Below are 12,989 nucleotides of genomic sequence, written 5' to 3'. Positions count from 1 at the left end.
TTTTGTTTGGTGGTCAGAAATTGATCCACTTTCAGTTTTTTTTCTTTTGGGAGGCATCTTTTAACTACAAACAATAGAAAAATAAAAAATACGTTGCATTTGATGTCTGCATAATTTTCTTAAATAAGGTAAGATAAATTTCAATAAATTATTCTACGCCACATAACAAAAAAAATACTCCAACGGACAACCCATCAGTTGGAACAGATGGGGAATCTGTTTGAAGACCTATTTAATATCTCCCAACAGATATTTCACCTATTGCACTATGCCATATTGCAAAAAAATACTCCAACGGATAACCCATCAGTTGGAGCAGATGGGAATCTATTTGAAGACCTATTTAATATCTCCCAACAGATCTTCCACCCATTGCAATAGGTAGACCACCACCACCACAACCAATGCCACCACCAATGCCACCAAGACCACCGCCAATGCCATCAATACCAACACCAAGACCACCGACACCACTGCCAAAAAACACAAATACTAGCATTACCACCAACAGCCACCAACAACACCACAAACACCATCCAATAATACCACGATAGTCAATAAAACACTGAGAGAAAAACTAGGGTTTTCTCGGGTGCTTCCTACTTTTTTAGCATCAAAACTCAAAATTATTAACCTATTCTCGAAGATAATATAACTAAAAGTCTTCTCTTTCATCATTAACTAAAAAGTCCTATTTTTTAGAATAAGGAACAAATGTAGAACTCTTCTCAAACTCTGTTACCTACAAAGATAGAGAAAATGACGGATACAACTGGGAATGAAGTTGAAAAAAACAACTTTATGTGGTTGTAAATGGGAAGAAAATTGACTTATTTTGAAGGGTTGAGCAATATGTTGAGTAGTTGTCGTTTGTATTATTGAGAGAGGGAAGACCCTAAGAGAGAAAGAGAGAGAAAGAAGAGTGGGAACTTCAGATTTGAAATAAAAAGTTTTTCACGCAAATGGATGATTTGTATGGGTTGATTTGTAATTTTGGAAAAGAATGACAAGTTTTGAAATTGCTAATTTGGTCCGAATTGATCTTAATTAATTTTAAAATTTTTAAAAGATATGGTTTTTAAAACATTGAGTTGATGAGAACTCATTTCAACTCAGAGTGATTGATCGACGACTCGGGTCGGGATGAATGCAATACCAACACCATGCAATTACAAAGACTCGAGTGGATTTGTAGTTGACCCTATGAGCTCATTCATTTATCCCTAGTTCTACCTAAATCAACTTAGGTACTATCACTATCCTAACATTGAGTTGATGAGAACTTATTTCAACTCAGAGTGATCGATCGATGACTCAGGTCGGGATGAACGCAATACCAATGCCATGTAATTACAAAGACTCGATTGGATTTGTAGTTGACCCTGTAAGCTCATTCATTCATACCTAATTTTACCTAAATCAAATTAGGTACTATCACTATCCTAATATTAAGTTGATGAGAAATTATTTCAAATCAGAGTGATCGATCGACGACTCAGGTAGGGATGAACGCAATATCAATGCCATGCAATTGCAAAGACTCGATTGAATTTGTAGTTGACCCTGTGAGCTCATTTATTCATCCCTAGTTTCACCTAAATCAACTTAGGTACTATCGCTATCCTAACATTGAGTTGATAAGAACTCATTTTAACTCAGAGCGATCGATTGACGACTCAAGTCGAGATGAACATAATACCAATGCCATGCAATTGCAAAGACTCGATTAGATTTGTAGTTGACCCTGTGAGCTCAGTCATTCATCCCTAGTTCCACCTAAATCAACTTAGGTACTATCACTAGCCTAATATTAAGTTGATGAGAACTCATTTCAACTTAAAGTGATCGATCGATGACTCGGGTCAGGATGAACGCAATACCAACGTCATGCAATTGCAAAGACTCGATTAGATTTGTAGTTGACTTTGTGAGCTTATTCATTCATCCCTAGTCCACCTAAATCAATTGCAATAAAATTTGTTACAACAAACGACTAAGTTGTTGAAAATTTTTAAATAGATATTCATAACTGTTGCAACAGATAACATATCTGATTTAATTATCAAATAGAAATTTACATCTATTGTGATAAATGACTGAGCTGTTGGTAATTTTCAAATAGATATTTATATATGTTATAACAAATGACATATCTGATTTAGTTATCAAATAGATATTTGCATCTGTTGTGACAAATGACTGAGCTGTTGAAAATTTTCAAATAGATATTTATACCTGTTGTAACAGATGACGTCTGATTTAATTAATTATCAAATGGATATTTTTATCTATTGTCACAGATGACTAAACTATTGAGATTTTTAAACAGATATTGGTATCTATTATAACAGATGACTGAGCTGTTTGGATTTCTAAACAGATATTTATATATGTTGCAACAGATGACATATCTGTTTGAAAAACTTTTTTTCTCTTTTAATTTTAAAGCAAGATTATGTTCGAGTAGATAATATCAAGTAGTACTTACTACTAAAGGCGATAAAAAATGTTTCTTGGATATCTCAAAAGTGAGTTTATTGAGCAGTCTTGTCTTTTCAATGTCACTTGTCTTAGTATTCCTCGTGCCCCTCAAATTATTAATAAAATTAATGAATATTGAAAACTCCCATGTCTACGTACACAATACATCTATAGAAATTATCTCATCTCTCTTCCTTCAGTTGCAGTTTATTTTATTCAACTCTGATTTTTTTTATTCTCTCCTCTTTAGGGTTATCACAATATTTTTTTATCTCTTTTCTCTTCTCTTCTCATAAAGATCCTTTTGGATCTAAATCGATCTATATCTTTCCTCGATTGAAATTGCTGTTTTGATCCCCTTTTTGACATTAAGGTATGGTTCACTATTGCTTTTTCATTCTCGTCTTCTTCTTTGCAAGTTATTTACATCTATTTTTTTTATTTAATTACTATTTACCCATATCATATTTATTAAAAAAATTGAAGGAACTTTTAAGTGTTGAATAAACAAACCAAGATTTTTTATTACAATATGAGAGAAAAGTCATCTGTTGGGAGAAGTTTAAAAGCCTTGTTGGCAGTATCATTTTTTTGTATGTATTTTAATTATTTCTTTATTGTTGATGCAGTTATTGATGTTGGTGGTGGGGTTGGCGTTGTTGGAACTTATGGTGTAGTGTTGTTGATGGTTCTGGAACAAATAAAGTTACTTCTTTATTATTGATGATGTTGTTGGAACAAATGTTGTTGTTTCTTTGTTGTTGATATTTTTTATTTGTAGCTTGTGTTGTTGTTGATGTTGCAACAAATGGAGAAACTGTTGGAACAAATCAAACCACCAGAAAGGCTGGTTTGATGTATTCCAACAGACTCCACATCTATTGCAACAGACTCCACATCTGTTGCAGCAGGCTCCATATCTGTTGCAACAAATTCCATATCCGATGCAATAGACTCTACATCTATTTCAAAAGATGGATAATGTTGTTTTTGTGACACTAATTTTTTTCTCTTTCTTGTAGATATAAGAAACTGACAGTTGATCAACTTTTGCTGGACCATCACAAGAGGCTGCAGTAAAGATGGGTTCGGAGAAATAAGTTGCATGTATATGGAACCACTTCATATGTGGGAGGTATGTATTACTGATAATGTTATCATGGAAACACATATAGAGTGCACTGATTTTGTGAATGTTATTTTTACTGATTAGCCATAGATCATTCAAACAAGATATCTGTAATTTTATAGTTAAGTTTGGTAGGTCCAAACTGATAAGGCTGAAGGAACATGAATATGGTTTTGATACCCTATTAAGATTTAATGTCGGTTGTTGTTTATGTTTATTTGTCAAGCATTGTGAAAGGATCTAGTTTTTGTGTTATTGTAAACAGATTCAATAGCGATTGGACTAACTTTTAGGGTGCATTGGACCCTTAGAAGGCCTTTGAAGCTTAGCACTGCATATAATAAGAACGGAAAACCAATATAGTTATTGCCCTTGCTTAAATTTATATGGTTGGGTTACTCGGGGTGATGATTATATGCTAGAAGGTGTGGTAGGAGAATGCCTTCGAGGGAAAATGAGTGGTTGATGGAAGACTATATCATCTAAGAGATAATTAAAGAAGAGACATAGTGTAGAAAGTAACTTTTAGCGAATCTGGCCGATGGAATTATCTTAAAAGATGCAAAATCTGAATTAAGACCAAATATGAAAGTGTATCCGGTAATGTAATTTCGTCTGTTGTCTCTCTGAAAGAAAAATAATGCAGATGGACACTTTGCTAGGGAGCTGCGTGGTCGGGATTATCACCTAGATAGAAAATAGGAAAAGACCAACAAAGCAGCCTCACGAGTATCGAGGGTTGAAATGATGTACAGCAAGTCTAGAAAATTTACGCCAACAGCAACTACAGTTAAAATAAGGAATCTAAGCGAAGGCACCAATTTCTGAATTTTAAATTTTATCCCATACCTTCTTGTTTGTGTTTCCGATCAGATCCACTGCTATTGACTTGATCGGAACCACAAACGAGATTGAAAGGCAAATTGAGTATCATTGCTTCCTTAGCAATATGGTTATAATTGATTGTGTTTTCTTGCCTTAGCATGCTTTCAACATTTCTTGGAGAAGATCAGTTGCTTGCTGTAGTATGTGAATCTCGATAATTTTCAAGCTTGCTGATTTTGTATTCAAGCTGGTCGTTGTCGTCTTCAAAGTTTGTCAAGAGTTTCTCATCTCTTGTGAGCTTGATCAGGGACAGCACCTTTAAAGTTGTGGCATTTTAGGTGCCCTTCAGAATACTTTTTTAGAAGCTTTAAAGGATACATGGAGGGTCGTTGTATTTGTTTTAGGTCAAAATGTGTTGATGCACACTGAAGATGAGGTCACAACAGTTGAACAACACACTTTTATCGAGCGTTGCTCAATGCATCTTGCTCAACCAATTTTATAAATTAATAAGCATGGAGTTACGTAATGTATGATCTAAACCGACTCTACCAAGCCTATCAAACGTTACGTAACTCCAGGCTCATTACCCTATAAAAAAATATGACCGAGTTAGTGCACAAATCAAACGAGCTCAATCTCTCAGCCTTTCTGCTGATCGCTTTTCTCCAATGTAGATGACAAGATATCTACTATGCAAAAGTTTACACCGTCGCTAGACGTACTTGCCAAAGAGTAATTCTTCAAAAGGTATCAACAGTAATCTCTCAATATCAAGTGATATTGAGAGATTCCGAGTCATGACTTCCCAAGACTTTCGCTACGATAAGAATTTCTGTTGATGACAAGATATCCACTATGCAAAAGTCTATACCAGATGGGCACTTATGTTGGATTCATGATTGAGATTCTATCCATTGTCATCTGGTGTAGACTTTCGCATGGCGGACATCTTGGAATCAACAGAAATTCTTGCCGTAGTGAAAGTCTTGGGAAGTCATGACTAGGAATCTCTCAATATCAGATGCCTTCTGAAGAATTACTCCCTGGCAAGCATGTCTGGCGACGATGTAGACTTTTGCATAACAAATATCTTGTCATCTATATTGGAGAAGAGTGATCAGCAGAAAGACTGACAGATTAAGCTTGTTTGATTTATGCACTTACTCGGTCATATTTTTTTGATAGGGTAATGAGTTTGGAGTTATGTAATGTTTGATAGGCTTGGTAGAGTCAGTTTAGATCATACACTACGTAACTCCTTGCCTATTAATTTATCAAATTGGTTGAGCAAGATGCATTGAGCAATGCTCGATAAAAGTGTGTTGTTCAACTATTGGGACCACATCTTCAACGTACATCAACATATTTTGACCTAAAACAAACACAACGACCCTCCATGTATCCTTTAAGGCTTCTAAAGAAAGTGTTCTGAAGGGCTTTTAGAATGCCACAACTTTGAAGGTAGTGTTCCTGATCGAGCTCACAAGAGATGAGGAACTCTTGACCAACTTCGAAGACGGCAACGACCAACTTGAATACAGAATCAGCAAGCTGGAGGCAAGCTTGAAAATTATCGGAATTTACATACTACAGTAAACAACTGATCTTCTCCAAGAAATGTTGAAAACATACTAAGGTAAGAAAACACAATCAATTATAACCATATTGCTAAGGAAGAAATGACACGCAATTTGCCTTTCAATCTCGTTTGTGGTTCCGATCAGGTCAACGGCAGTGGACCTGATCAAAAAAACACAAACAAGAAGGCATGAGATGAAATTTAAAATTCAGAAATTACCGTCTTCGCTTAGATTTCTTATTTTAACTGCAATTGTTGTTGGCATAAGTTTTCTAGACTTGCTGTACATCATTTCAACCCTCGATGCCCGTGAGGCTGCTTTGTTGTTCTTTTTTTGTTTTCTATCTAAGTGATAATCCCGACCACGCAGCTCCCTAGCAAAGTGTCCATCTATATTATTTTTCTTTCAGAAAGACAACAGACGAAATTATATTACTGGATACACTTTTATATTTGCACTTGATTCAGATTTCGCATCTTTTAAGATAATTCCATCGGCCAGAATCGTTAGACGTTACTTTCTACCCTATGTATCTCTTCAATTAGCTCTCAGATGATATAGTCTTCCATCAACCACCTATTTTCCCTCGAAAGCATTCTCCTACCGCACCTTCTGGCATATAATCATCACCCCGAGAGAGTAACCCAACCATATAAATTTAGGCCAGGGGAATTTCTATTGATTTTTCGTTCTTGTTTGATGCAGTGCGAGGCTTCGAAGGTGTTCTCAGAGTCCAATGCACACTTAAAGTTAAGTCCAATTGCTATTGGTTCTTTGCAATGACGACAAATATTGATCTCTTCTCAAAACTTGACACATATAAACACGAGCAACAACTGTCAGTAATTTGTAACAGGGTATCTGCACCATCTTTATGACGTCCTCATCCTTATCAATTTCGAACCCATTAAACTTACGGTACAATGAAGGATCTTGTTTGAATGATCAGTGCCTAATCGGTTAAAAATCACATTTACAAAAACATTGTACTTTGTGTGTGTTGTCCCGGTGACCTTATCAGTAATACATACTTAACTCCCACACATATTATAGTGGATCCATCTGCACGCATATTATTCTTCCTAGCCTATCTATGGCTTAAATTGAATAAACAGATGACTAGCTAGTTGCAATAGATGCCAAATCTGTTTATATTGTCAAACAATTGGAGACAGCTGTTACGACAGATGATCAACCTATTGCAACATATGATGTATCTGTTGGAGAAATCAAACAGATATATACATTTGTTGCAAAAGATTGCCAGTATGTTGTAAGTTATCTAAAAGAAAGAATATATTTTGCAATAGATTACCCATCTGTTAGATTTATTTTAAAGCAATTTTCTTTTCTTTTCGAGATACAATAATTTATAAATAGGTCCCCTCTTACAAATATAGATGATCCAGATTCGTACAATAATATTCATATCATGTCCTTGCGTGAACTTTAAAGGCAATTTGATGAACTCCAGAGAGATTTGGCTGACTTAGGAGCAAGACTGAGGAGCAAGGCTGCCAGATGAAAAATGTTCGATTGACAATAATAATAATAGTAGTAATAATAATTAGTTAATGTTTTTTATTTTAACGTATGTATTTTCCTCCTTTTGTATATCGGATCTACCCAAGGGATTCAAAAATCTATGTTTCATTTGGTGGTTGACTTTGAATTTTTAATTCTTATTTAGTATTTAATAATCATTTTGTTTATTCCTTATTCTCAACATGTCGACGGTTGGTGGTAGGGATTGATCAATTTGTGTCAACAGAGGTTAATCTAATGCGACAGATCGATCATATGTTGCACCAGAAGGTTATTAATAAAAAAGGGTTATTGGTGTTATTGAGAGGGTGAAAAGACATGACTTTTCGATTATTTAATATGAAAAATATTTCGTAAATAAATAATAAGAAAATAAATGATAAACACAATTTATAACCGTAAAAGAACAGTTATTTAATTTTAATAACTTATCGTGACTTTTCACCATTTTTGTTTTTGATTTTTTTTCAAATTATTTATTATATAATAAAAAAATCACAATATTGGATTAATTAACTTATATGATGATTGTTAAGAAAAACAAGGTGAAGGTTGTGACTTTTTGTTTAAAACAAAACACATACATTTAATAGTGTTGCTGATGCATCAAATTCCCCATTTGTTACGACTGATGTATCAGCTGTTAGAAGAAATAAAAAAAGATATTAATATAGAACGTCTATTTGTTGCTACAGATGGTATATCTGTTGCAACTGATGGTTTATCAGATTCAACAGATATCCAATCTATTGCCAGAAAATAAAAATGGTTATTATTTTATCAAAGAAGTTGAAAAGGTATTTTTTAAAAATTTATAAAATAAAAAAGTCATCAAATTTGGATTAATGATATGATGATAGTTTTTTTTTAAAGTAGATTATATGTTGCAACAAATATATTATTTGATGCAACAGGTTCACTGTTGTTGCAATAGATGATATATCTGTTGTCACAAATGATTTATCTGATGCAACCGATATAGAATCTGTCGTCACAACTCACTAAAAATTGTTGTTGGAAAGAACTAATTAATAATAATAATTTGAAAAGTCATGACTGATCACAATATTTCTTAATTTAATTAAGTTATTACTTTTTATAGTAATAAAAAATGTAATTAATAAATGGAGGTGAACAGTTAGATTATATGTTGCAACAGATAGGTTATCTGATGCAAAAGATTTTATATTTGTTGCAGCGGATGATATATCTGTTGTCACAGATGTGTTATCTGATGCAACAGATATAGAATATGTTGCCACAACTCAATAAAAACGGTTCTTGGAAAGAACTAATTAATAATAATAATCATAAAAGTCATGACTTATCACAATATTTATTTTCTTAATTTAATCAAAAAATGTAATTAATGAATGGAGGTGAACAGCCGCGCCTTTTTGTCTCTTATTTTTTCTAAAAGGTAAGAGTTGTTGAAGAGTGGTCCAAAAAGGGATGTCCGTACCAAAAGAAAGCTCGAGAACGATAGTAACTTCTTTCTAGCTCTAATGTAATGGAGCAAGGATGGCTACGTTCAGGTATTACAATTCTAAAAAATGAAAATGAGATTGTATCTTCCGCATTCAAATTCAATCCTCTATAAATAGGTCCCTCCTTACTCAATCGTTCATTCAACTACACTCTATTTATTTATTGCATCTCATCTTTCATATTACACTCTAGAAGATTATAGCTGACCTAGTGTGAGACGTTGCTTTTCTGCAAGACACCGTGAATGCACTTCAGATTCAAGTTCGTGACCTGCAATGGAAACTGGGAGGAGTTAGAGCAAAAATGCTCCGCGAGATATGCAGGCTGAGGAGGGCCTTGCTACTTTCGATTGAAGATTGATCGGCTGGCAATGATGATGATGATGATGATGATAATAATAATAATAATAATAATAATAATTAGATTATTATTTTCTTTTAGTCTATTATATGTATTTTTATTTTTTTTCTTTAATAAAAAAATTATATTTGATCTTTGACATTTTAATCCATATTTAATTTTCATTCTGTCTATTATCTTCTCAATAAACATGTCGACGATTCGATGTAAAAAGGAATAATTTAGAATCTAGTAGCAATAGCAAGATTTATCTGTTGGGTTTGTGGCAGGGGCTGATGTGTTGTTCAAAATAGATTACTCATATGTTGCAACAAATAAGAAGTCTGATGTAACAGATAAATAGTCTGTTTCAATAAATGACTAGTTTGTTGCTTGGCTTTGACGTTTTAATTCGTACTCCCTCCGTCTCAAATTATTCGTCCCGAATTGAGATGCCACATTGATTAAGAAAAATAATTAATAATATGTCTAGTTTACCATAAACCACTTATCAGTTGGTGGGACAGTAGACGTGTTTGAAAGAACCATTGTTTGCTATTTAATCGAAATTTCATAAGAGAAGAAAGTTTTTAACGTCGGTCGGCGTATAGTCCCCCTGATGTTTCCATTTTAATTTGAAGAAAAAGTGATTAATGCAAAGGGTAAAATATAAATTTCTTTTTAATCTTTTCTTGATTAATGAAAAAGACAAGTAAAATGAGAAATCGAATTAGGAAATTTGGGACGGGTAATTGGACGTAAGGAATAATTTTGAATCCAGTAGCAATAGCAAGAGTTAAAACATATTGGTTATCTGTTGAGTTTGTGGCAGAGGCTGATTTGTGTTGTTCCAAACAGATTAATCATTCGTTGCAACAGATAATTAGTCTGGTGCAACAGATAAACATTCTGATGCAACAGATAATACATCTGATGCAACAGATAATACGTCTGATGCAGCATATAAACAATCCGATACAACAGATAAATAGTCTAATGCAATAGATAAATCTTCTGATGCAACAGATTACTCATCTGATACACCAGATGATTGATCTGTTTAAATAGTGGGCACTTATGTTGGATTCTTGATCGGAGTTCTATCCATTGTTGGAAAAACAGAAGTGTACCCAGATATAAATACGAATAAAAATCATAATTTTACTTACCAAAGTCACCTATGAAGTAATGCCAAAGTGGAAAGTGATTAGTAAACAAAATTTAACCTAAGAAATTGGTCAGATAGCAGCAGTAGCGCTGTACCAACAACAACAACAACAATAAATGGTCGACAAAAAGAAGATGAAGATGATAATGAAGTAGAAGATGATGATAATGAAGCAGAAGATAAAGAATAAAGCAGTAGAAACAATGAACAATAAAAATCGCTAAGAGAGAGAAAACAACAATAGATGAGAAAAGAGAGAAAGCTTTTTCCCCCCCTTAATTTCTCACTATTTTAGGTAAACATTAAGATCAAAATATAAATTTAAAAACTTATAAATTATTTTTAAACTTACTCAACTTTCTTAATCGTAATAAAATAATTGCCACCTTCAACTAATGATTATGAATTGTGTCACCTACACCGCACCTTGGCCCGAAGCCCTTACTTACGTTACTATCATAACCATTACTAACCATCATATTTTATCTATTGTTATAATAAACTCTACCACACTGCCGCAAAGTGTAAGAAATTTGGCGGGTAATGTCACCCTGAGATGAAAAGAGGAGAAATCCAACAATAAGAGGGTTGTTGTTCTTCTGCAGCTCGGGAAAACATTTTGATACAAGGAATTACTTATTAAGGATGAGGAGTCGCGGGGTTTGGCGGATTAACCTGTCCATCGTTGGCAGACTAAAGAAAGAGTTGTCAACTGCAGCACTATCCGCCGTGACGAAAAGATTGCCTTTTTTCAGTCTTCTTCGTTTATATTCTACAGGTTTGGAAAACTTTTTTCCTACTTCCTCTTACTTGCTCATATGCTTTATAATTCTAAAAAAACATTTTTTTGGGTCAAAGACTTGCTTAGGTGTTATTTATGATGCTATGCGCTAATGAATTGAAAGCTATGCACTGATTGAAATTAGTATGATTTACTTAATATTCTTGAACAACTCAATTCATTTGGTAAAAGTGGGCGGAAGATATGAACTGAATGTTAGGGCGTAGCAATTTAAACTGAAACTGTGGACGTACCAGTTACAGTGTTTCTATTTAGTTCAAGACCATTGATTTCAAGTAAAAGATCTTTAAGCTAAACCTATATTATGGATTTTGAGGGATTGAAAAAGTATGTTTCTATTTAGTTCAAGACCATTGATTTCAAGTAAAAGATCTTTAAGCTAAACCTATGTTATGGATTTTGAGGGATTGAAAAAGTATCTCTATTTTAGAACAACCAGTTCATTATGTTACTTGATTCTTATAAATTGCAGAGCTGCAGCCTCAATTGTCTATTGACCTCATTAAAATGATGGAACAAAGGATATCAGCAATTGAGAACAGGAATGCTCAACTTCAGCATTTTTTAGATCAGGTGATTCCCGATTCCTAGATGTTTTGCTCTTGTTTTTAGATTTTAATTTTAATGACGGTATGTATGGGTTACTTGTCTCGACTACATCGGCTGCTTGCTACAACCTGCAGGTAACTCTGTCCACCATGGCTGAAGCAGGTTGGCTCACCCTATGTACTAGTCTTGTTTCCATGACAATCAAATGCCTGAATGTTTCTTGTGACGTGCTGATGAATTTGATCGAACATCATTGAAGGAATACCATCATTTTTGCACTTACAACTATTGAAGTGTCTTTTTCTAAGAAAGAAGTATAAATTTTATATTCTATAGGAACTAACTCTAAATGTAGCAATTCAGATTAACTCTACTGTGTGCTTTCTATATTGTTGTCATCTACTAGTGATTTAGGAAAATAAATACTTCTATCTCTTTATCCTATTTTGTATTGAGTGACACTACAATTATCTGACTCTTCTGTTCTCTTTTTCTTTACATTGTATATTGGTTAATTACAGCCGGAATTGACACCTTCTGAATATTCAACGGCCAACAAAGAGCTCAGGAAGCTCAGAGATTCAGTAGATCTCATAAGCGAGTTAAGGGCAAAACAGAAGGTAACTCAACTTGATCTGGTGCAGGTTGACATCTTCGCTGCATTCTTTCTTAATAAGAAACATTGATTGCTCAGGTAACTTGGCTCTAGATCTGCATGTTGTATGAGCTGACACTTCCTATAGTTCTGATATGCTTTTCATACAATGTTTTAATGTTGGCGATCCGGTAACACAATGCTTAGTCTGGCTGAAAGGAAGACCAAAGAGATTATCCCTTCCCATGCTGCATCCTCTTTGACAACCCAAATTCGAAGTATCCTTGATCGGCACCGGCTAGTAACCTACCGAGCGATCAATTGATCATAGCAAAGCTAGAGCATTAAACAAAAACTTAGTCTTTTCAAGGCCAAAGTACTATGAAATAGCCAATACATGGGTCTAGGGGTGTACATAGGTCGGGTTGGTTCGATTTTTCATTAAAATATAACCAAACCAATAACTTCGGTTTTCTAAATCTATA

At 34.0% G+C, this 12,989-nt stretch overlaps 1 protein-coding gene across 2 annotated transcripts in view; it reads left to right on the top strand.

The window, feature by feature from the left end:
* The first annotated feature begins 11,047 nt into the window (after positions 1-11,047).
* The window catches only part of LOC107842424 (peptide chain release factor 1, mitochondrial), a 36,580-nt gene continuing 34,638 nt past the window's right edge, over positions 11,048-12,989 (top strand). The window contains exons 1-3 of one of the 2 annotated variants that reach the window (XM_016686262.2): positions 11,048-11,336; positions 11,833-11,933; positions 12,431-12,529. In XM_016686262.2, coding sequence (XP_016541748.1) covers positions 11,204-11,336; positions 11,833-11,933; positions 12,431-12,529 — 333 coding nt within the window. In that variant the 5' untranslated portion in view covers positions 11,048-11,203. The remainder of the gene's footprint in view (positions 11,337-11,832; positions 11,934-12,430; positions 12,530-12,989) is intronic. The other variant, XM_047397022.1, reaches the window with a different exon arrangement.

The sequence above is a fragment of the Capsicum annuum genome, chromosome 9 (genome assembly GCF_002878395.1).
Source record: "Capsicum annuum cultivar UCD-10X-F1 chromosome 9, UCD10Xv1.1, whole genome shotgun sequence".
NCBI classification, from domain to species: domain Eukaryota; kingdom Viridiplantae; phylum Streptophyta; class Magnoliopsida; order Solanales; family Solanaceae; genus Capsicum; species Capsicum annuum.
Note: the sequence above shows the minus strand (reverse complement) of the source record. Positions and strands in the feature narration are given on the sequence as shown.